The sequence below is a fragment of the Neolamprologus multifasciatus genome, chromosome 7 (assembly GCF_963576455.1).
Source record: "Neolamprologus multifasciatus chromosome 7, fNeoMul1.2, whole genome shotgun sequence".
NCBI classification, from domain to species: domain Eukaryota; kingdom Metazoa; phylum Chordata; class Actinopteri; order Cichliformes; family Cichlidae; genus Neolamprologus; species Neolamprologus multifasciatus.
In genome coordinates this window covers 56682592-56708408 of record NC_140445.1, presented here as the reverse complement: position 1 = coordinate 56708408, position 25817 = coordinate 56682592, and the positions used below count along the sequence as shown (strand labels likewise).

The window sequence follows — 25817 nt, the reverse complement described above, 5'->3', positions numbered from 1 at the left end:
ATATAAATTTGCATATATTAGTTTTAATTTGATTATATTTGCTATATTTGTTTGTGTGGTTGGGGCGGGGGGTTCTGCAGGCTAACCAACTTGACCAAAACTGCCTCACCATGCATATTTATGATTACCCAAAGCTCTGCATGCCCTTTCAGTTAAGTTATTATATCAGAGCTGTCAGAGCTGCTATACAGAAGACATGTAGGCACATTCGCAAGTAATAATGTTAGAATTTTTTTTCTCCAAATTCAGCATGTTCATTTGTCTGTTTTGAAAAACATCTCTTGGCATCTCACTGTCGCACTACAGGACATTTTTGGGTACTTTCAGTACAGTATTTCAGTGATGCCAGTAATACCCTTGTTTCAAGCAGAGACGTCTTCTATCAGGCAGATTATGAACGTCTGCATGTGTTTGCTGTGTGTTTGAAGCACACAGCTCCACAGGTGATTTCCAGCTCAATTCAAGATAGATCATACATACTGTGCGAACATTTTGGGTGCTTTGTCTGTTTACACCAGATAGGTAGATCAGGTAGTGTCCACAGACCTTGGTCATTACGTATTTAGTAGCCTAGAGTTACATAAAGAGAGTGAAAGCAAAAGAAACAGCCTCAGTCTGCAGAATACTTATTTACTTATTTATAATTACTTTATGCTTGCTTCATACTTATATAAATACTTATTTTTGTGACATTGTGATACAGGTTGTGAATCTGAAAACACAAAACATATTCTTCTTCTTTTTCCTCAGCTTTGTCCAGAGACAACACAAGTTTCCACCTGAGAGTGCTGATCATCACATGTTCCCATTATGTGTGCGTGTGTGTAATTTTGGCACCGTTAAGACAAGTGTGTTTGTGCATGTGACACTATCGAAGCAGTGTAATTGCGTGAGATCGCTCTAGTAAGTTTTTTTTTTTACCAAAAGGATTGTTTGGCTTGGCACTGATACAGATACGTATGTGTAGACTAATCACTCAGCCAGGCGATCAGTGGGCATATCCTGGCATTGTCCCGTTGAGTGTGCTTGATGGTGTCAGTCTGCAGGCTCCAAGTTGTGGACAGAAAGGCATTCTTTCCCTCTTGTCTGAACCTGGCAAGGGGAGTGGACTTAAGAGAAAGCCTATGAAAGTTGGGTTGGGTTCAGTCTTTGCTATAAAACTGAGCTTCCAGTGGGGCTGAAATTCTTCTTAGTTTAGCCAATGCTTGACCATCACATTACTTCATAATGTCCGGACTCTGCGAGGTCTTAACGTCGTGATTTGGGATAGTGTCTGCTGTTTCTGGAGTCTGGAACCATGGAGGTATGAGTACTTGGAGTTTATAGAAGTAAAAAAAAAGGGGTTTTGAAGCAGGCCTAACATCGCACACAAAATAACATGATCTTTGTACATCAGACGATAAAGATATTAGTTTAAGCTGTGATGAAAATGAAAGCATATACGTTTACGTGTTCCAGGACTACATAAAGAGATATTTGCGAGGAATTTGGGTTTTCCTGCAGCTGACCTGTGAGTATTATATTGGAGAATATCCAGTTTCGTTTCTATCTTTACACCCAAAAAATGACATATTCTTACAGACTATGTCACGTGCCTCATATGAAATCTCTTATAATTCTTCTTCAGCACACATCGGCATATCTGTGTACTCTGTTTGTGTGTGTTCAGCTTGTCTAGCGAGCATGACAGGGAGATGCAGTCTGTTTGGACGGCACCACGTTCACACATTCGATGGTGTTTTGTATGACTTTCCTGGAGACTGCAGCTACCTTCTGGCTGGGGACTGCAACCACCACTCCTTCACACTGCTGGGTGAGTCACGCTCAAATTCAATAAAGAGATTCAAAAAAAGATTTGAATTCTAATAGTGTGCCAGGCTTATCTTGTGTAGTTTAGTGTGTAATGCCTCGTTGATGCAATATATTGGCTTTTGGAAGTCATCTTCACTTTTAGTTTTCTGTCTTATTTGGCTAAGTCTGCCATGGTTGTGGTACAGAGTAGTAACAGTGTGTTCAAAATGTGCTTTGGATATGCAGGCGACTTTCAAAATGGCAAAAGAACTGGAGTCACGCTATTTTTGGGGGATGTCTTTGAGTTGCACCTTTCTGTAGACGGACGGCTCTCACAAGGAGAAAAAAGGTAGCACACTAGCGCTGTCATTCAGCATTAAGCTTGTGTGTATAAATATTAAAAGCTCCTCGCTAATTTGCTTCTGCAGAAGCTTGATATATGCCGTCTTTTTTTTCTAGGCTGTCACTGCCCTATGCATCTCACTCTGTGTTTGTGGGCTCGGAGCTCGGCTTTTACAAGCTCTGGAGTGAGGAGTTTGGCTTCACTGTCACCATTGATAATGCTGCCAACATCGCCTTGACCCTGACCAAACGCCATGCAAACCACACCTGCGGCCTCTGTGGCAACTTCAACTCTATGACTGCTGATGAATATACTGCTCAGGAAGGTATGTGCGTGCTATACAGCCCACAAGATGCAACTGTGAAAAAAGTGAAACTAGGGAGAGTTTATTATTACTGGAATAGAGGAAACGATTTGAGTCACCAGCACTCAACAACAGGAAGAGGAACAACCGAGTACAGGAAAAGATAACAAAGTAAAAGAAAGCAAAAGACACAGTTGTGGTAGGATGAGATTAAGAACAAATCTGTCAACTTGTTTGTCTCTCTGTCTGTGCGTGCCTGTGTATTTTTCAGGATTCCTAACAGAGGACACTTATGACTTTGCAAATTCGTGGGCAGTGAAGGGAGCTGATCAGTCCTGTCAGCGTGTGTCAAATCCATCAAAATCCTGTAACACAACAAAAGAAACTTCCATGGTGAGAGGGTAGTTAAAACACACATGCACATGTTTAGATAGTAGGCATGTCATGATGTCTGATGTGTAGACACAAGTCATTAAATAAAAGCTTTGTACATTTCTCCTCACAATAAAAAAGGTATTTTACAGTGGTTCACTTCCTAACAAAGCACCTGATATTTCTTTGTGTGTATTATGCTCTAATTTGTCTTTGTTTCTTTTACTGCTAATATGCAATAGGTTATATTTTTTGCACACACCTAAACTCATAAAGATAAACATTTTTCTTTACAAACATATAATGTATATTTTAAAATCAGGTGGGTTTTGGAGTTAAAGTGCCAACTATAACCCACATTGACTTTGGTTGATGTCCAAGATACATATTATTAGTCCCAAAGATTTTAGAAAGACTTGGCATTTTTAATACATCTGTTCTTTTTTATAAAGGCATTTTGGCTTTCATACACAGTATTAAGGTTCAATATGCTCAAATGGGGACGACAGCCCAGTCTCTTTAAAAAAAACGAACAGCTGGTAAGCGGACAGATCTGACAGGTGTGACTGCAGCTCTGTAGCCTGTGCAGTCTTTGTGGGTGAGCAGATACGAAATAAAAACGGTTGGATTTCGAAAGAACATTTTGCACATCTGAAACACCCACATGTGAGAAAACTGTACTAATTTCATGTTAGTGTGAAACCATGGGATCCTATCAGCATCTCCTTCAGTTCACCGCAAAACTGATGAATATGTATTCTTTCACTATCATTATGATATTGCCATTTTCACAATTTTCACCCACCAGATATTAATCCACTCTTCCTCTTTTTTGGCATGTAACATTTTTTCTGATGAAGTTTCAGACAGGTTTCTATTCCCCATTTATTCAGCTGCACAGGTTGTTAGGCCTAAAAAGAGGCAAAGAACTTATTTTCTGCCTGTTTGTACTTATGTGTAGATTTTGTCCAGCTGCAGCGTGTTGCAGACCTCTAGTGTGTTTCTCCACTGCGCCCACTTGGTCTCTCCCGAACCATTCCTGCTGCTGTGTCAGGAGGAGGCCTGTCACTGTGATCAGACAGGGCCCGAAGATTGTTACTGTCCAATCCTGCTGGAGTATGCTCGCACATGCCACGCTCATGGGATACTTCTTCGCGGCTGGTCGCAGGAAAGCCAGTGCTGTGAGTTTATTAGTTCTATAAAATTAACAGCAGGTTATAACATGACATGCATTATTTATATATGCTTTTCTTTTGTGTAAAGTCCCCAAATGTCCAATTGGCATGCAGTACAGTGAATGCACCAAGTCTTGCTCTACAACCTGCCATAGCCTCAACATCCAGGAGGTCTGCAAGGAAGAGTGTGTTGATGGCTGCACGTGTCCTGGTAACCCCTCGCTCACGATATCTCTCTCCTGTCTCCGTCTTACTGTTTCTAGTAGTAACATGGCATGCATGTGTGTTTCAGTTGGCAAGGTTTTGGATGGTAATCGCTGTGTTGAGGTATCCCAGTGTTCCTGTGCGCACATGGGAAAACATTTCCCACCAGGAGCCACGGTCTCTCAGGACTGCAACACCTGGTGAGAAAGCAGTGCAGGCGCAAATACAGATACACAGAAATAGTTACATATAAAATATGCTTCCTTCAAACAAATGTCTCTTTTGTGCAGTGTGTGTCGTCACGGTTCATGGGAATGCACCAATGAAGGCTGTCCTGGTGAGAGAGATGAACAATAATACACACTCACTAATACTTTCGTTTGGGAAATAAAGTCCTCATTTCTGATGTCATATCCTTGTTGGTGTGTAGGTGAATGCTTGGTTGTTGGCCAGTCTCACTTCAAGAGCTTTGACAACAAGTTCTTCACGTTTGCTGGCCACTGCCAGTATCTGCTGGCAAAGGACTGCTCACAAAATGAGTTTTCTATCATAATTGAAAATGTACAGGTAAAAGTGAGCTTTGGTTTTCAATGCAAAATAAATTCAGAATTTGTTCTTACACTAAATACACAATTACACAAAGAATGACCCTGTTAGCGTTCTGTCACTCCCGTGTTGGCGGCTTTTCATCATTTACAGCATTTAGGTTGCTTTTTATCTTTCAGTGCGCTGATGATCAGGATGCTGTGTGCACACGCTCAGTGACTCTCAGTCTGCCCTCTCTGGAGGACATGACAGTCAAGCTGAAGCATGGAGGAATTGTTTCTGTCAACAGCATGGACATCCAGACCCCAATGCGTCACGGTATTCTACTTTAAAGTGCATTTAAATGACCTTTTATGCATATAAGATAAATATATTAAATATACCATAGTAAAGTAAATATACCTATAAGATGGTTATCCATATATGAAAGAAGCACTCTGAGAGATTTCAGAATGGCAATACACTGGCTCTAACAGCACAGCTGTGCTAAGTACTTGCGTGAGTGGTTCATTAATATTAACTGATTTTAACCAGCCAGTTAACTATGTGTGTCATTTTACAGGCCGTTTACATATCCAGAGATCTGTTCAGTCTTCAGTACGTGTAAAGTTTGGTGAGGACTTTCGTCTGGACTGGGATGGGCGGGGCCGTGTGCTTTTAAAGGTTGAAGAAGTTGTATACCTTAAAGATGTTTCCTTTCAATAACCCCTGTATGAAAAGATGGGAGAAAAAAAAATCTTGAATTCTGTCTGCCTCCACAGCTGGGTCCACAATGGGCGGGCCGGACCTGTGGACTATGTGGTAACTACAATGGTAACCAAGGTGATGATTTTCTGACTGGTTCTGGGCTGGTTGAGGCTAGTCCTCACTCTTTTGGCCAGGCTTGGAGGATCAATGGAGACTGTGAATCCACTCAGAAATTTGAAACTGATCCATGTGCCGTTAACCCGAAAAGAGGTATATACACCCACACAGACAGACATCACTCCAGTAATGACTTAACACTAATCTCACGATACCTCGATACCAGTGCGCTTTGCAGAAGAGGCGTGTGCAATGATGATGTCAGACGTGTTCAGTCCGTGCCACTTTCTGGTGAATCCGGGTCCGTTCCAGCAGTTCTGTCGTTATGATGTGTGTGCGTGTGGGGACGGTGAGGAGTGCCTCTGCTCGGCTTTGTCCGCCTATGCAGCTGCCTGCTCAGCAAGAGGAGTGCTGCTCAACTGGAGGTCTCCTTCGCTCTGTGGTAACTTTTACATTGGACCTATTTACAGTTGATCACTCACACATGCACACACACACACTCTCTTTCTGTGGTTTATTTAGAATCATTTTGTATGCATTTCTTTTTATAGATAATTTCATTTTCTGTAATATTTTTAGATAATTTTACAAGCATGTCCTCTGCAGGATCTATGGATTTCATTTATGTTTATGTTAGGGTCACTCTAAAATCTTGAGACTTTTGTGAATTTGAAGACTGCTTTGGATTACTGTCTTGTTGGAGACATCATGTTTTGGTTTCTTGACTGAATTTGCAGAATTTTACTGGAAACTATTCTTCCTCTTCCTGTGCAATGTTTCCTGTGCCACTGTCTGTTACAGCAAGCAGAATATATCCTCCCCCATGTTGGCAAAATGTTTCTTTCCTCCAGTGGCGCCATTTCTTTCTCCTGATATATTTTTGTGGTTATTATGATTATTTAAGAACTAAATATGACTTCGTTTTTCACGGCTTTCCACTAAGTTTCAGATTTTTGTGGATTATGTGAGAGTGCTATTTATTTTCTGATAATGTTTCCATTCAGACCTGGTTTGTGCATTAGTGCTGCACAGTTCAATAGTGCAATATCTCTAATGGTTTAGTGAGAATAAATGACTAATCCTCCCCTGATATGGTGTTCACAGCGCTGGAGTGCACAGGAGGACAGGTCTATGAGGCATGTGGGAGTGTTTGTGACCGGACTTGTGGCTCTCTGTCTGGCGCTGAGGCTGGCTGCGAGGGGGAGAGGGTGTGTGAGGAGGGCTGTTTCTGTCCCACTGGAAAGTACCTGAGTTCCTCAGGTGAATGTGTGACGGCTGACCAGTGCACCTGCCTGCATGATGGACAACTCTACCAGCCTGATGATGTCTATGCAGATCACAACAGTATTTGGTCAGTGACTATGCATGCTTATGCAGAACTTTAAACAGCTGTTATGGTTTGCTGTTTTATTATTTTTGCCATCTCGTCTTTGCTTATGAGTGCAGCTACTGTGAGAAGGGCTCCATGCGGTGTAGCTCCACTGAAACGACTTCATTGCTCTCTGACCTCTTCTATGATGATGACCCAGCACCATCCAGAGGTATAACTGAGTGTTTCACTTCCCGAACCCTTTTCATGATCATGGCTTGTAAAAAACAAGCAGTTCTCATTAATAGTTCTCATTTGACGGTTGAACCCTGAACAACTTGATTTTTGTCATGAAGCTTGCTTAATTGTTTTTTTTTTTTTAAATTATTATTTTTTTTTATGTATGCAGAGCGTCGGTCAACACGGTGCCCTCCTCCGCTCACTCGTGCAGAGTGTAATGCAGGAGAAAAGGGTCTGGAGTGTGCAAGAACCTGCCAAAATCTGGATCTGCCTTGTGTCAGTCTTGCCTGCATCCCAGGCTGCCTCTGTCCACCTGGCACTGTAGGTGGTTTGTTATGTTGTGTGCATGCTGTAGGTAACAAAGTGAACATATAAAGTGATTTGATTGATTGATTGATCAAGCTGATTTCAGGTGCGTCACCGCAGAGAATGCATTATACCGGAGCAGTGTCCCTGTTACCATAACAACAGGCCATATGCAACAGGACAGACCATCTCTGTGGATTGCAACACCTGGTAAAATGCTTGTTAATATAGTTGTCCATTAAAGGAAATACCTCTACTGTGTTTGCTTAGCAGGTGTCCTGTTTTGCAGTGTGTGCAAGAACAGAAAGTGGCAATGCACGGAGAAAGTGTGTGATGGTGTGTGCCGCACCGTGGGGGAAGGGCATTACATCACTTTTGATGGCTTAAAGTACTCTTTCCCTGGCCTCTGCCAGTATGTCCTAGTCCAGGTAAGAGACTGAGAAGGACTTCCAAAAAGGGCGTCAAAGTGAACTGCAGACTATGAAGTACATGCACTGATCTTTGTTAATCAGGTCCTGTCCTATCTTTCTCTACTTGCACATATCAATAGGATATGTGTAGTGGGGAAGACGGTTCCTTCAGGGTGCTGGTGGAAAACGAGGCCTGTGGAATTGTGGGACACCGCTGTGCAAAAGCTGTCACAATCTTCTACCAGGGAGGGTTAATAATAATGCAGCATGGAGAGGTAACACACAAACATTCATTTATACTGATTCACATCAACACATGCAACTTATTAAGTGATTTGTTGTATTAGTGCAAAGTCCAAATGGATTTATAATCTTGTAACATGTAAAAAAAAGTATAAAACTTGAAATAATGTCTTTACTCTCAAGAGAGGCTATTAACCAAATATGTTGTTAAAGTTAACGTACTTAAATATTTGTCTAAACACCGATATTCATTCATTCACAAAATTCATTCTAGATACTTGGCTTTTAAACATTATATTTATAATTTAGGCATTTCAACAGTACAATTATTAGTGGAGGGTGTGACTCAAGAGGTACAGCAGGTCATCTACAAATCGGAAGACTGGTGATTTGAGCCCCGGCTGCTTCAGGATACATGCCAAAGTGTCCTTAGACCCCGAGTTGCTCCCAATACATTCCGAGTGTGAAAGTTAGACAAAAAAGCACTTAAACACAAAAAACAAGGTGCTTGTGTGAATGAGACATGTTGTCTAAAGACCCTTGAGTGCTCAAGTACAGTAGAAACGTGCAGTTTGATGCAAACCCACAAACTGCCTTGTATATTTCAGCAGTTAGTTAAGTTTTTTTCTGTCTGATACATTTATAACTTGTGTCCTGCTTTACTCGGACACTCTGCAAACGAACTTAGTCAAGTTGTAAGCTTTTGAGACTTGACCTCTCAGTATCCCAAATGCACATGTAATGATAACCTTTCTGTCTTTCAGGTGAAGATGAAGAGGCCGGTGCCGCAGGGCTCACAAGTGGAGATTGTCCGATCTGGTCACTTTTACACTCTGCAGCTGGGGAAACACATTTCCCTCAGCTGGGATATGGGAACCCGCCTCCTGGTTCACATCTCACCTGAATACAGGGTACTGATGTATTATGACTAATTGTGACCACTTGAATCTTTTTCATTTTAGTCATAATATAAAATATTAAATAATATTGCGTGTAGGGTCGGGTGTGCGGCTTGTGTGGTAACTTTGATGGGAATGTAAACAACGACTTGATGAGCAGTAACCACCAGCTAGAGGTGGATTCTTCACACTTTGGCAACTCCTGGAAGGTCATTCCCAGCTGTGCTGATCTCACAAAGGTAAAGTCTCGACTTAAAGCGCTGCCTTGCTGAATGGAAAAATGTATATTTTCTCTCTACTCATAACTAATGTTAGGGAAATCTGTTGATGTTTTGTGTGTCTAAAAGAAAAAATATGTCAGTATCAGTAGCTTAAAAATCCTATATCGGATGATCTCTAATATTTAGATCTATCTCTGAGCATTGCACTTCACCAAGACTGTTTGTGGGCTTCCAGGGCTGAAAATTAGATTTCTTTCAGTGTCAGCGTTATTCATTATATCCCACCGAGAAACATTAGAAATATATTGAGATCACAGTGACTGATCTACTTGAAAATCTCTGCAGGCGTCCAACTCACAGTAGTGTAAGGACTAAATCATTCGCATACATTTTTTATGTTATTACAATGAAGTCAAGTATGGTGACGATTGCAGTTCTTTGCATATATTTCAGTGGAGCACTGGCACAGAATAGATAGAGACATTCTACAATACATTCACAAAGAGATAAACAATGTCGCACCAATTTGCTGTTTTTATTTTATGTGTGTAGATACCTGCTCCTTGCTCCGACAACATTGTCAAACTGGTAACAGTGGAGCAGTCGTGCCGTATCCTCACTGGTTCCCTCTTTAAAGAATGCAACAGTCAGGTGAGCAATTACAGGCAAACTTTAACTGATCAAGTGAGATGCTTTGATGGATTTATACTCTTTACCCTCTACCTCTGCCTGTGTGTCTGTAGGTGGATGCAGAGCCTTATGTAGAGATGTGTGTGGAGGCAGCATGCTCGTGCCCATCAGTGGGTGACTGCCAGTGTTTCTGTGATGTTATTGCCGCCTATGCACAGGCTTGCTCAGAGAGCGGTGTATTCGTCAACTGGAGATCAAATGATCTTTGCCGTGAGTATGAAGAATTCATTATGATATAAAAAACACAAGTCATAACTGCTTGACCAAACTAACAAAAATAATTGAAGTCCCATCTAGTCGCATCTAGTTTTTTGTGCTAAAAGTCATGATTTTACTCAGAATATCAGAATGCAGATTGCACATTTTTATCAGTAGTCTAATATCACAATTATTATAAAGTTATCTTTATAATAATAAAGTTTTTTTTTTTTTTGTAGCTAAGTGAAATGACTGAAATGTGCATGCTGCAATGTTTTGATTCCTTAGCATTGAGCTGTGAGGAGCTGAATCCTAGAATCCCAGGTGTAGGGGAGGAGTTATGTCAGTGGAGATACAATACCTGTGGTCCTGCCTGTCCAGTCACCTGCCAACATCCAGATCCCCTCCAGTGTTCACTCACGTGTGTGGAAGGCTGCCATGCCTACTGCCCTCCAGGTATCAACAAACACTAACCGAATGCTTTCAGGATTTATATATCGCACGAATGTAACGGGACAAAAATATATTGTGGGGATTTTTACACTGACTTTGATGTTCTTAGGACAACTCCTGGATGAGGTGGCCATGCGATGTGTTGAACCCTCTCATTGTCAGGTGTGTATGCACGAGGGTCAAAGAATCTCCCATGGAAACAAGGTCATCCTGAATCACAATGACCCCGATCAGTGCAGGATATGGTAATATTTCATCACAACATTTCCTTATGAGTTTGAATATTTCAGTTTTCTGCTTCTCACCAGGTTTGGCTTACATAGAACCGAGGTTACCCTGGTAACCAAATGTTTGGTGATGAATGCTTTGCAATTATATTTCATGATGCTTTGTTGTTTCTTTACTATAGTCATTGTGACAACAACACATTAAGCTGTGAAGCGTGTGCCTCCTCCGCCATGTTCACAACTTCCACACCGACGCCCACCTATGGCACCTTCACAACAATCCCCTTCACCACGTTGATGCCTGAGGGCACGTGTGACCGTGCCATGGACCTAGCATTCTTACTGGATGGATCAGAAGCTCTGACTGAAGATGAATTTGAGGCTACAAAACAGTTCATACTTGGGGTGGTTGAACGATTCCGCATGGGCTCAGCTCACACTCGAGCAACAGTGCTACTCTACCACTCTGGAGTCAAAACATATGATCTGCAGGTAGTTAAACACTGCACGCGTGTGTGACTAACTATCAGTAATTCATGTTTGAGTAAAATAAGAATGTAAAAGATTTTAAAGTGTTATTTCTGCTGTAATCAATCCAGTCAGAGTTAATATACTAAAAGAACATAAATTTGTACATCCAGCTATTTAAATTCAGCAAAATAGTGGAAACTAAAATGCAACAGGAAGCAAGTGGATTCAGCACGGCTTGAATAATGCTGATGACTAATCAAGCTTGGTGAAAAGCAGCTTTTTTGGCTCACTAAAACTGATTCATAGTAAAAGTCTACACGTGAATACTTGATCTACTATTTTTCCTCCCTCTCTTATGCCTCTAGGTTCAGAAGTGGATATTTAAGAAGACTGTGCGTGAGCTTCATTACACAGGAGGAGATGCCGCTTTCATGGATGAGGCCGTCAAATATCTGGGTATCAACATCTATGACAAGAACAAGCGTGAGAACGCTGGCCGCGTTGCCATTATCTTGGCTGCTAGTCCCAACCCTCGCCCTATCCGTTCCATTGTAAAGATGCTCCGAAAGAAGGCCATCACCACCCTGACAGTGGCACTGGGTCCTGGGGTAGATATGTCACAAATTACTGAAATCTCCAAGGCCAATCCTGATAACAGGGCCTATGTGCTGAGCAGCACAGGTGAGCTGCCTGATCGGCTGCTGGAGCTGACAGATTACCTCTGCACCTTAGGAATGGAGCCCGAGGTGGTGAAACCTCCAGCACCAAAGACCACAGTGGGTAAACCTCAAAAGACCACGACCACCACTTCCCCAATTCTTCATCTGGAGACAAAACCCACACGGCGCCTCCCCAACACTCCTGAAGCTACAGCACCATCTGGCCTATCGCCCACTACCACATCGCCATCCGTTCTTTCTCCAACCAAAGATGTAACATTTGTCATAGAAGGCTCTGATGCTGTTGGTGAAGTAAACTTTAACAAGTCGCTCCTCTTCCTGGAGGAAGTTGTCACAAAACTGACAGAGGAGGAGGAGTTGATTCGCATCACTGTGATCCAATACTCAGTGACAGTCACTGTGGAGATCAGTCGGTGGGAGATAAGGCAGCACAGAACCCGCCTGCTGGAACGCCTGAGGGAGGTTCGTTGGAGGGGTGGTAGTAAGACAAACACTGGAGCAGCTATCACTACCACTTTTCAAGAAATGGCTACGGTCCAGCCTTCTCTTCATCCAACCCCACCTCAGCTGGTTTTCCTTGTGACAGAAAACCCACCAACTGACACAGTAACGCGCCCACCATCTACCAGTGTCCAGACTCACGTGTATCCCATTGGTGTTGGACCAAAGATACAAGAAATGGACTTGATTCAGTTCAGTTTTCCTCAGCGTCCATTAATGGTGGAGGACTACAGCCATCTGTCTAGCGTGGTTCACCGCATAGTCAACATCACACGCACCACAGTCAGACCCCGCTCACCAACACTGCCACCACTAGTTGTCCCAACACATGCCAGCTTGCCAGTCTCAGGTACCATAACAGAAATGTTTATTCTCATCAACCAGTCCTCAGGGATTTCTTAGTCTGTATTAACTTGGAGTCTTATATTTGCACAGTGCCGTGTAAGAAGCCTCTGGATGTGCTGTTCCTGCTGAAGTCTGGAGGGCAGCTTGAGGACATGAAGACATTTGTTAAAGCTTTTATCAGTAATGCTGACATAGGTAGGTGTGATGCAGCTCTTATATGCAGATTTTTCTCACTGTTGTGTTATTATTAATTTAGTTTGCAATCACTCTGTTTTTAGCAGGGTTTTTTTTCTTCAGAAATGCAGCATGTTTAAGGGCCAAATAGGCTCTAAGAAAAATATTGAAGTATGTCTTTTTCCCCAATTGATATTTTCCATGAGAACAATACAGTTACTAAATTGCTTTAGTTTATTCGTGTTAGATCAAATCATATATATTTTTTTTTTAGCATTATTGACCTTGAAAGAACAATATTACTCATGTTTAAATTATTAAAGAAGCATGTGTGTTTGTATGTGCGCAGGGCTCAGTGGCACTCTTGTGAGTGTTGTGCAGTACGGAGACACCAACACAGCAGAATTCCTATGGAGTGATCAACAGAGCAAATTAGACCTCCTGAGGATGGTGGAGAGAATTACTACAAGGACTCCTGCAGCCCCTAAACTAGGTAAAGGAGCTTGCTTAAACTAATATGCACACATATTTAGACAGATGCACAATCACATGCAGTCATTTTTCTCACTTTTTGCAGGGTCTGCATTGAGATTTGCTGTGCAGACATCGATCTCACCAATCAGTGGTGGAAGAGTTGGTGTAGCCAAGGCTGTGGTGATGCTGGTGATGGACAAATCAACTGATGATGTCGGGGAAGCAGCTAATGAGGCACTGGCAGCAGGTAATTAAATCATCATTAACACACTGGATTCCTCAGTAAAAACTTCAGTTGGTATGTTTCCATCCTCCATCTTCCTCTGTCATAGCTGCGGTGTAGCTTCGCTGATAAGATTGTCTTCCCTCAGGTGTATCAGTGTTCCCAATTGGGATTGGACCAGACTATGACAAGAGCGAACTTGGAGTGCTTGGTCGCCAGGGCAACCAAGACAACGCTCTCCATCTGAACAGCATGGATCAGTTACTGATGTTGCTGACTCTGGACAGGAGTTACACAGAGAGAATCTGCAGAGGTGCTTACAAGCAGAGACACATACAGTAAATCTTCATTACATAGTGATGAGAGAAATTGACAGTAATGGAAATGTTATGTGCTCTGTTATATATATTTTATTTTTAAAAAAATTGTATTTATTTTTTTAGCTGGTCCACCAGGAGTGTGTGTTGATGATAATGGAAATGAGAGAAAGGTGAGTACTGTCTGCTAGATAAAACATTAATGTAACCTTTTACAAGATTTACTTGTAGCAAATTGTAGCAAATCTCTCTCTACGTGCCTTAGCCTGGTGAGTCATGGCTGCTGGAGGATGGCTGTCACTCCCTCCTCTGCCACCCCAGTGGGGCGGTGACAGTACAGAATCACAAAGTCAGCTGTGACAGATTGGAGCCGCCAGCCTGCAGAAACAACATGCCACCTGTTAAAGTCCAGGAGACTTGCAACTGCCACTGGGAATGCCCTTGTACGTACATCCAAAGGATCCAATAGCCTCTTAGGTCTAGTCCATCTATATAAAGTGTGGACTATTTGTGTACTTGCTGTTAACAATGAATGCTGGGAGCTAACATTCCTTTCTATTTATACTAGCTGTTAATAGAGCACAAGATTCTGGCTCCTGTACAAACACATGTTTTTTCCTCCTGCCTCAAATGTATTGACAGGCATGTGTATGGGCAGCTCCACCAACCATGTAGTGAGGTTTGATGGCCTGGCACTTAGGCTGGATGGGGAGGGTTTGTGCTCCTACACACTTCTCACTGTCAGCAGAGGCTCCAGTGAAGGGTCAGAGGTCAAACTCCACACTGGACCTTGCCAAGACTCGGCAAACTACCACCAAGTCTGCATGAAAGCCATGGAGGTGATCCATGGCTCATATAGGGTGCTGCTGAAGGATGACATGACGGTAAGATATATGATATATGTTATGTTTAAGATGTCTGCACTAACTGTAAGGATTTGCTCATTTATTTTGTATATGTTTATTTGAGCAGGCCATGATTGGAGAGGAAGAGCTTGCACTGCCGTGGCGGCACTCTGGCATTGAGCTGGTGTGTTATGGCGGAGTGATGCTGCAGCTGAAATCGGATCATGGCTACGTTCTGAGTTTCACGCCTCAGAGCAATGAGTTTACCATCACATTACTCAGCTCCACTACGACGGGACACACTGCTGGACTTTGCGGTAACTTATATAAAGAGCCCACTTGTTCAAATATATGACAAAAGTCAGCATGTCTCACCCAGTGGCTTTCTGTATTTGTCTTTTTATTCTGATAACTGCCCAATATTGTTTTATCAGGTGGCTGTGGGGAGGAGAAGTTGAATGTCCTTTCTTTACGCAATGGCACCTCGACCACCGACCAACCAGCTTTCATCTTAGACTGGACTGTGGCTGTAGAGCACGGTGTGTGCCTGCCAAGACGGAAGGCGGTGTGTGCATCTGGAGCGGCGATGGGATGTCAAGCTCTACGTTCTGAGGTGTTCGAACCATGCCATGCATATATTCCCGTTCAGGTTTTCCTCACCAAGTGTGAAGAGCAGGCATGTGAGGAGTCAGATGTGTGCGAGCTCATTTCAGCCTATGCACGCCTCTGTAGACAAAGAGGTGTGTGTGTGGACTGGAGGAGCCCTCACCTCTGCCGTGAGTAATTTTCTGATTTGCAGATGAGTTTATCTTCTACTCCAGTGAAAACATTTTAACACCCGAGCCTAGATCTAAGCTTAACTCTGTTCTGTGTTGCAGCGTTACAGTGCCCGAGTTCCATGGAGTATGATGCATGTCGGACAGGTTGCGTGGAGGACTGTGGTAGCATACAGTCGTTGCCAGGCGACTGGTCGGTTGCTAGGAGTAACGAGTCATCCTGTATGGACACGCCGACTGAAGGCTGTTTCTGTGCTGAAGGCACAGTTTTGCATCACGGACGGTGTATACCACCAGAAGCATGTGGACAGTGTGCTGACCATCAAGGGCACACATACACGGTGAGGCACAAAACAAGAAAAGTGTGACTAAATCTGTTAGGAAGCAGTGACGCAAAATCAAGTTCTTAGTTAAAATAAACACATATGCTGTTGGAATACTATCAGGCAAACATTTAGAGAACAGGTTAGAGAATAAAATGCGATTTGATTGCCCTCTAGTGTTTATTTCTAATATGACCAACTTCACAACATGAGCCTGGTTTTGTCTGTGTTTCTACAGTATATGCAGAGTTGGGTACCAGAAGAGAACCCATGTTTGATTTGCATGTGTTTGGATCAGCAACGGATCAACTGCACTGACCGGCCCTGCAACGATGTCAGAAGTCAGAAACCCTTCTTTTGCTCCTCATTATGCTCTTTGCATCTGGTTTTGTAGTGTTACTAAAGAAGAAGAAAAACTGCCATCTTTTTGAAATTAATCATGTGTATCTGTTTGTAGCTCCAGTGTGCGGACCTTGTGAGGTCCTCAGAAAGAAGACAGAGTCCAAGTGCTGCCCAGAGTATGAGTGTGGTATGTAAAAAAGGATAGTCTCTATTTGCAACGAGGAGCAGCTTTACTATACTGTGTGGTCAGTCACTCAGTGTAGTTATTAAATTATTATGGTCCAAATAGCTCAACTTTAACTTCTAATAACTAATAACATAGTTACTCCTAATTCATTCCCCAGTATCTATCCTCATTTTTTTATACTTTGTTGCATAGTGTTACCAAATGTATATCATGTGTCCCACTTGCAACATACTGAGCCATGCTGTCACTTTCCAGTTTGTGATCTAGTGAGCTGTGACCTGCCTGAGGTTCCCCGCTGTGAGGACGGTCAGACTGTGGTCCTGAAAAACCCCGGGGAATGTCAGCCTATACATGAGTGTGGTAAGTCATTAATACATTCTTTATGATGCTCCGGCCCCACGGGTAAACATACACATAATCATGAAACAGAGCGCATGTCGACACAGCCCTATTCACCTCTTTTTCTGTCTCAGTGTGCAAAAAGGAAGAGTGTCCTCTTCAAGCTGCCCCCAATTGTACACCACATCGCCATCTGTCGGTGAGAAAGACAATGTGCTGCGACGTGTTTGAATGTGACTGCAGCTGCCAAAACTCCACCCACACCTGTCCCACTGGGTTCATCACGTCCTCCACTACCAACGATTGTGGGTGCACAGAAACCAACTGCCTGCCAGACAAGGTGAGTGTATTTTTGGATTCAAATCTGAGTGCAATATGTTTGTTGTTTGTCCTGCTAGCTTTATGTCCTCTGTGCCTCTAGGTGTGTGTGGTTGGTGGAGTGGTTCACTCAGTGGGGAGTGAATGGGAGCAAGGTTGTGAGAAGTGCATCTGCACCGAGCTGCAGGACAAAGACACGTCTCTCCATGTTGCACAGTGCAAACCGCCTGTTTGTGACCGGGCCTGTCCTCTGGTGAGATTCACAGAGACACCAAAGACGCATATTTAGCTTATGCTTCTAAAGTGATATATTCCTATATATATTTAATATGTATTTCAGGGCTCAACATACACTTCATCAGAAGGAGAGTGCTGTGGAAAGTGCACACCAACCAGCTGTGTGGAGTCAAAGGGAGAGATGCGAGGGGACACGCTTATCAGTGGAAAGCTTAGACAAGTATGTGTGTGTGTAGAAATCAGACATGCCTGAAGGATATGTGCAAATAACTATTGCTACATAATTATGAATCTCAAAGTGTTTGAGTCAGTGAGGGACAAGAGGTCACTCAGCAAACTGCTCTCCATCACTGACAACCCATTGCACCAACTCCAGTCCACTAGAGAGCCAGCGGAGCTCCTTCTCCACCGGACTCCACCATAAAGAATGCTTCAGGAAATCCATCCTGCTATTCTCTATAAAGCTGTACAACATGTCTCCTTTTTGTACCACTATCAAACCTCCTAGTGTACATGTTATTCATTAATGCTACAGTGGCTTTCAAAAGTATTCGGGCCCCTTGAACTTTTCCACATTTTGTCACATCACAGCCACAAACATGAATCAATTTCATTGGAATTCCACATGAAAGACCAATACAAAGTGGTGCACACATGAGAAGTGGAACGAAAATCACACATGATTCCAAACATTTTTTACAAATAGATAACTGAAAAGTGGGGTGTGCGTAATTATTCAGCCCCCTGAGTCAATACTTTTGCTGTAATTACAGCTGCCAGTCTTTCAGGGTATGTCTCTACCAGCTTTGCACATCTAGAGACTGAAATTCTTGCCCGTTCTTCTTTGCAAAACAACTCCAGCTAAGTCAGATTAGATGGACAGCGTTTGTGAACAGCAGGTTTCAGATCTTGCCACAGATTCTCGATTGGATTTAGATCTGGACTTTGACTGGGCCGTTCTAACACATGGATATGTTTTGTTTTAAACCATTCCATTGTTGCCCTGGCTTTATGTTTAGGGTCGTTGTCCTGCTGGAAGGTGAACCTCCACCCCAGTCTCAAGTCTTTTGCACTCCAAGAGGTTTTCTTCCAAGATTGCCCTGTATTTGGCTCCATCCATCTTCCCATCAACTCTGACCAGCTTCCCTGTCCCTGCTGAAGAGAAGCACCCCCAGAGCATGATGCTGCCACCACCATATTTGACAGTGGGGATGGTGTGTTCAGAGTGATGTGCAGTGTTAGTTTTCCGCCACACATAGCGTTTTGCATTTTGGCCAAAAAGTTCCATTTTGGTCTCATCTGACCAGAACACCTTCTTCCACATGTTTGCTGTGTCCCCACATGGCTTGTGGCAAACTGCAAACTTGACTTCTTATGGTTTTCTGTTAACAATGGCTTTCTTCTTGCCACTCTTCCATAAAGGCCAACTTTGTGTTTACGACTAATAGTTGTCCTATGGACAGATTCCCCCACCTGAGCTGTAGATCTCTGCAGCTCGTCCAGAGTCACCATGGGCCTCTTGGCTACATTTATGATCAGCGCTCTCCTTGTTCGGCCTGTGAGTTTAGGTGGACGGCCTTGTCTTGGTAGGTTTACAGTTGTGCCAGACTCCTTCCATTTCTGAATGATTGCTTGAACAGTGCTCCGTGGGATGTTCAAGGCTTGGGAATCTTTTTGTAGCCTAAGCCTGCTTTACATTTCTCAATAACTTTATCCCTGACCTGTCTGGTGTGTTCTTTGGACTTCATGATGTTGTTGCTCCCAATATTCTCTTAGACAACCTCTGAGGCTGTCACAGAGCAGCTGTATTTGTACTGACATTAGATTACACACAGGTGCACTCTATTTAGTCATTAGCACTCATCAGGCAATGTCTATGGGCAACTGACTGCACCCAGACCAAAGGGGGCTGAATAATTACGCACACTCCACTTTTCAGTTATTTATTTGTAAAAAATTTTGGAATCATGTATGATTTTCGTTCCACTTCTCACGTGTACACCACTTTGTATTGGTCTTTCACGTGGAATTCCAATGAAATTGATTAATGTTTGTGGCTGTAATGTTACAAAATGTGGGTAAGTTCAAGGGGGCCGAATACTTTTGCAAGCCAGGCTTGCAAATGATGTGGGTTTCATAGATAATTGGCAAACCTTCTGGAGGAAACCTGGTCTTGTTAGGAGAGACGGCATCCATCCCACTTTGGATGGAGCAGCTCTCATTTCTAGAAATATGGACAAATTTATTAAACCCCTCAAAATATGACTATCCAGAGTTGGGACCAGGAAGCAGAGTTGCAGTCTTACACGCCTCTCTGCAGCTTCCCTCCTCCTGCTACCCCCCCAAAAACCCATCTCCATAGAGACTGTGTCAGCTTCCAAAAAGACAAAAAACAAACTAAAAACCAGCAATAAACAACTTAAACATTTACAAAGAAAGAACAATACAGTATCCACATCTGAACCAAAGAGTAAAACAGTGAAATGTGGATTATTAAATATTAGGTCTCTCTCCTCCAAGTCTCTGTTAGTACATGACTTAATAATTGATCAACAAATTGATTTACTCTGCCTTACAGAAACCTGGTTGCAGCAGGATGATTATGTTAGTTTAAATGAATCAACACCCCCGAGTCATTCTAACTACCAGAAGTCTCGAAGCACAGGTCGAGGGGGCGGTGTGGCAGCAATTTTTCACACCAGTCTATTAATTAATGAAAGACCAAGACAGACTTTTAATTAATTTGAAAGCCTGATGCTTAGCCTCGTCCACCCCAGCTGTGAAACTCAGAAACCAGTCTTACTTGTTATCATCTATCGTCCACCTGGGCCTTACACAGAGTTTCTGTCTGATTTCTCAGACTTTATATCTAATTTAGTTCTGAGCTCAGATAAAATAATTATTGTGGGTGATTTTAACATCCATGTTGATGCTAAAAATGACAGCCTCAACATGGCATTTAATCTGTTGTTAGACTCAATTGGTTTCTCTCAAAATGTAAAAGATCCCACCCACCACTTTAATCACACTCTAGATCTTGTTTTAACATATGGCATAGAAACTGAACATTTAACAGTGTTTCCTGAAAACCCTCTCCTGTCTGATCATTTCTTGATAACATTTACATTTACAATAATTGATTACGCAGCAGTGGAGAGTGGACTTTATCAAAGTAGATGTCTTTCTGAAAGCGCTGTAACTAAGTTTAAGAATATAATCCAGCCACTGTTATCATCGTCAATGCCCTGTACCAACACAGAGCAGAGCAGCTATCTGAACGCTACCCCAACAGAGGTCGATTATCTTGTTAATAATTTCACCTCCTCACTACGTACGACTCTGGATACTGTAGCTCCAGTGAAAACTAAGGTCTTTAATCAGAAGTACCTGACCCCGTGGTATAATTTTCAAACACGTACCCTAAAGCAGATGACTCGTAATCTGGAGAGGAAATGGCGTGTCACAAATTTAGAGGATCATCACTTAGCCTGGAGAAATAGTTTGTTGCTTTATAAGAAAGCCCTCCGCAAAGCCAGAACAGCTTACTACTCATCACTGATTGAAGAAAATAAGAACAACCCCAGGTTTCTCTTCAGCACTGTAGCCAGGCTGACAAAAAGTCAGAGCTCTTTTGAGCCAACCATCCCTTTAACGTTAACTAGTGATGACTTCATGAACTTCTTCACAAATAAAATTTTTATCATTAGAGAAAAAATTACCAATAATCATCCCACAGATGTAATATTATCTACAGCTACTCTTAGTACCATTGATGTTAAGTTAGACTCTTTTTCTCCAATCGATCTTTCTGAGTTAACTTCAATAATTACTTCCTCCAAACCATCAACGTGTCTTTTAGACCCCATTCCTACAAAACTGCTCAAAGAAGTCCTGCCATTGATTAATTCTTCGATCTTATATATGATCAACCTATCTCTAATAATCGGCTATGTACCACAGGCCTTCAAGGTGGCTGCAGTTAAACCTTTACTCAAAAAGCCATCTCTAGACCCAGCAGTCTTAGCTAATTATAGGCCAATCTCCAACCTTCCTTTCATATCAAAAATCCTTGAAAGAGTAGTTGTCAAACAGCTAACAGATCATCTGCAGAGGAATGGTTTATTTGAAGAGTTTCAGTCAGGTTTCAGAGATCATCACAGCACAGAAACAGCTTTAGTGAAGGTTACAAATGATCTTCTTATGGCCTCTGACAGTGGACTCATCTCTGTGCTTGTCCTTCTTGACCTTAGTGCAGCATTCGATACTGTTGACCATAATATCCTATTAGAGCGATTAGAACATGCTGTAGGTATTACAGGTATTGCACTGCAGTGGTTTGTATCATATCTATCTAATAGACTCCAATTTGTGCATGTAAATGGAGAGTCCTCTTCACACACTGAGGTTAATTATGGAGTTTCACAGGGTTCAGTGCTAGGACCAATTCTGTTTACATTATACATGCTTCCCCTAGGCAGCATCATTAGAAGACATAGCATACATTTTCACTGCTATGCAGATGACACCCAGCTCTATCTGTCCATGAAGCCAGATAACACACACCAATTAGTTAAACTGCAGGAATGTCTTAAAGACATAAAGACCTGGATGGCCACTAACTTTCTGCTTCTTAACTCAGATAAAACTGAGGTCATTGTACTCGGTGCTGAAAAGCTTAGAAATATGGTATCTAAGCAGATTCTTACTCTGGATGGCATTACCTTGGCCTCCAGTAACACTGTGAGGAACCTTGGAGTCATTTTTGACCAGGATATGTCCTTCAACGCACATATTAAACAAATATGTAAGACTGCATTCTTCCATTTGCGCAACATCTCTAAAATTAGAAATATCCTGTCTCAGAGTGACGCTGAAAAACTAGTTCATGCATTTATTACTTCCAGGCTGGACTACTGCAATTCATTATTATCAGGATGTCCAAAAAACTCACTGAAAAGCCTTCAGCTAATCCAAAATGCTGCAGCAAGAGTACTGACAGGGACTAGAAAGAGAGAGCATATTTCTCCTGTTTTGGCTTCCCTTCATTGGCTTCCTGTTAAATCCAGAATTGAATTCAAAATCCTGCTCCTCACATACAAGGTCTTAAATAATCAGGCCCCATCTTATCTTAATGACCTTGTGGTACCATATCACCCTATTAGAGCACTTCGCTCTCGCTCTGCAGGCCTACTTGTTGTTCCTAGAGTATTTAAAAGTAGAATGGGAGGGAGAGCCTTCAGTTTTCAGGCCCCTCTTCTGTGGAACCAGCTTCCAGTTTGGATTCGGGAGACAGACACTATCTCTACTTTTAAGATTAGGCTTAAAACTTTCCTTTTTGCTAAAGCATATAGTTAGGGCTGGACCAGGTGACCCTGAATCCTCCCTTAGTTATGCTGCAATAGATGTAGGCTGCCGGGGGATTCCCATGATGCATTGAGTTTTTCCTTTCCAGTCACCTTTCTCGCTCTCTATGTATTAACAGACCTCTCTGTGTTGAATCATATCTGTTATTAACCTCTGTCTCTCTTCCACAGCATGTCTTTTATCCTGTCTTCCTTCTCTCACCCCAACCGGTCGCAGCAGATGGCCGCCCCTCCCTGAGCCTGGTTCTGCCGGAGGTTTCTTCCTGTTAAAAGGGAGTTTTTCCTTCCCACTGTCGCCAAAGTGCTTGCTCATAGGGGGTCATATGATTGTTGGGTTTTTCTCTGTATCTATGAAGCGCCTTGAGGCGACTTTTGTTGTGATTTGGCGCTATATAAATAAAATTGAATTGAATTGAAATTATTTGGAGTATTTGCCCTACTGCAAAAAAATAAGTCTTATTTTTTTGTCGTTTCTTTCACTTTATGTTTTGTTGTCTTATTTTTTCACTGCTGCATATAAATTTATTACTACCTCACCTAAGAAGGCATTCATCTTTCTATCGATCTAATTCTCATCTCTGTGTCGTCTTTAGGTGGGTGACAGATGGAAGTCTCCAGATAATAAATGTGTCTTACATCAGTGCATAAAAGTCAGAGATGAGGTGTTCATCTCTGCTTCAAATGTCAGCTGCTCGATTACGGATACTCCATCCTGCCCACTGGGGACTGAGTTACGCTGTGACACCGAGGACTGCTGCCCCCGCTGCCACTGTGGTAAACACACATAGACTTACTCAGGAGGCATACAGACAATCCAGTGCACCGGGTTAGGAAACTGCCCTTTAGCTCGCAAGCGATGCATGAATCATTAAGCTTGCATTCATCTAACTTTCCCTTCAGTCAAATCATCCACACAGTGTTTTCATAACAACTTGCAGTTGCAGTTTATGTCCAACAGATGACTCTGGTGTCATCCCAGAGATTGTTATCCTGATCTAACCTTACACATACTGGGGATTGAATTACTTTTTAACAAACAACTGTGGAAATTATTTGTGCTTTTCTCTCTGCAGCTCCTGTGAACGCCTGTGTTCTCAACCACACGCTGATAGGGGTAAGTCATTCAGAGAAGTAGCAGCTGCCTTGGTATAAAAAAGACATTTGGAAATGATGTTTTATTTTGATATACTGTATATGTGTTTGTACAGGCAGGGGAGCAGCTGATGGTTGATGCGTGTACACGCTGTCAGTGTAGGATAGTGGATGGTCCAATCAGGAAACATGAACTGTCCTGCAGGAAAACAAGCTGTCCCACTTGCCCCATGGTAGCCTTCCTCAAATTATTTTGTCTGTTTTAACTCTTGTCATTTCTCATCCTCATCATAACCGATTAATACAATCACAAATCCACATTCCTTAATTGTCTGTTCGCATTCCTTCCCTGCTCATCATTAAACTGTAGCCACATCATCTTTCCATGATTCACTTTATTCACAAAGGTAAATAAGATGTTTTTTATTTAGAAAACAAAATCCAGGTATCTTATGTCTTTGTATTTGCAGTAGTAAACTCCCAATGTCTTTTTACATTAATGGACACTTAAAACTAATCTCCACATTTTTAGGGGTACACTCTGGAGAAGGATGAAGGTACTTGCTGTGGTCGATGTGCTCCCACCGCCTGCTTCGTTCAACAACCAGATGGAAAACTCATCAGTGTGAAAGTAAGTCCTATGCAAACAAGATGATACCACGCTACAACTTCTATTGTCTATTCTATGCAGTGCTATAGCTTATAATACTCTTTCATGCTAGTCGTACTGTTTGCGGCTACATACTGTAAGAATGAATCGTGTTCTTTCAGGTCAATACGACGAGCGAGGATGGTTGCACCTCATATACATGTGGTCTGAATAGTGAAGGAAATCTTGTGCTGCAGACCAAAGTGACAGCCTGCCCGTCTTTTAATCGCCAAGCTTGCTTAGACCAAGGGGTAAAGCTCCCATTGAGCGCACAGTATTCCCTTATCTATACTTTTTCTCCCAGGAATGTATGATAACATTGTCTCTCCTGTTTTTACTTTCTCAGGGAAAAGTCAGTCAAATTGGAACAACCTGCTGTGAGATGTGTGAGTTGAACTGTTCCCTTTGCAAGAGCAGTAAATTATCTTTTTTTTTTTTTTTTTTTAGATTATTTGGATCTTAACAATAGTGTGTGTGTGTGTGTGTGTGTGTGTGTGTGTGTGTGGGTGTAAAGGTACAGAGCCAGAGTGCCGAAAGACAGTGGGAAGGCTCGACTACATCAAGGTGGATGACTGCCAATCAGAGCACCAGATAGACCTGTACTACTGTGAGGTAAGATACACAGACATACACACGCACACACACATTTAAGAATGATTAAATCTTTTCCCCTGTAGGATTAACCTGCAAATTTGAGTGAAATCGTAGCACTGTCCCTCACCATCCTGTCCTTTCTGTCTCCCTGTTGTTATGTGTACCCTTCCATCTGTCTGTCTTTCTGTCTGTCAGGGCAAATGTCGCAGTAAGTCCATGTACTCCCTGCAGAGGGCTGCTGTGGAGCAGGAGTGCGTTTGCTGTGCTGCGGTAGAGACAGAGCCTCTCAACGTTCCTGTCATGTGTGCCAATGGCACTCGTAGCCACCACACAATTCTGTCTGTAACCAAATGCGACTGTCTGTCCAGACACTGCACCTAGAGAGTGGAAGAAAAAGAATAGAAGACAGAGATTATAAAGGTTGATGCCTTGTGTGTATCCAAGAAAATGTAGCAGTATAAAAAAAACTACCTTGACAAATAGCAATAAAACAAACTTACCTGTTTCTGTAAGCATCACCTTTTGTGTGTTTGTTGTAATTTGATTATTTCTGTTGAAATGTATTCATAAAAACTACTGTTTGTTAAATGTTTGTATATAAACATGTGACATATACTCTTTCACAGCGTTGCAGAATAAGTTTAATATACATTAAGTGCAAATCCAGAAACACCATGTTGCTCAAAAAGTGCAACTTTTACACTTGGGGGTTTTTTTTGATTCAATTTAATTCAGCGCTACTGTGTCTTTACTGAGTTGCATGAAACTAGTGAGGGATTGGACAGTGAGATACAAAAATAAAACTGCTTTTCAATACATTGCTCTTTAAAAA

General features: G+C 42.3%; 1 protein-coding gene across 1 annotated transcript; it reads left to right on the top strand.

Annotated features, from left to right (window-relative positions):
• Positions 1–1050: 1050 nt before the first annotated feature.
• vwf (von Willebrand factor) lies at positions 1051–25608 on the top strand. The gene is made up of 53 exons (XM_085164450.1): positions 1051–1303; positions 1459–1510; positions 1670–1813; positions 2038–2140; positions 2251–2459; positions 2710–2831; positions 3772–3991; positions 4074–4196; positions 4278–4389; positions 4480–4526; positions 4620–4756; positions 4915–5053; positions 5298–5398; positions 5497–5692; positions 5766–5981; positions 6644–6890; positions 6986–7080; positions 7258–7409; positions 7501–7604; positions 7684–7822; positions 7945–8079; positions 8812–8958; positions 9045–9185; positions 9720–9818; positions 9911–10067; positions 10344–10511; positions 10618–10753; positions 10918–11227; positions 11572–12736; positions 12823–12927; positions 13256–13399; positions 13484–13627; positions 13752–13916; positions 14047–14093; positions 14186–14363; positions 14563–14804; positions 14893–15082; positions 15200–15541; positions 15644–15882; positions 16103–16205; positions 16322–16393; positions 16649–16753; positions 16867–17072; positions 17154–17303; positions 17391–17507; positions 23244–23424; positions 23724–23764; positions 23859–23975; positions 24275–24373; positions 24514–24642; positions 24738–24777; positions 24906–25003; positions 25181–25608. Exons 1-53 carry the CDS (start codon positions 1298–1300, stop codon positions 25364–25366), a joined length of 8562 nt encoding a protein of 2853 aa, XP_085020576.1. The 5' UTR covers positions 1051–1297; the 3' UTR covers positions 25367–25608.
• Positions 25609–25817: the final 209 nt, after the last annotated feature.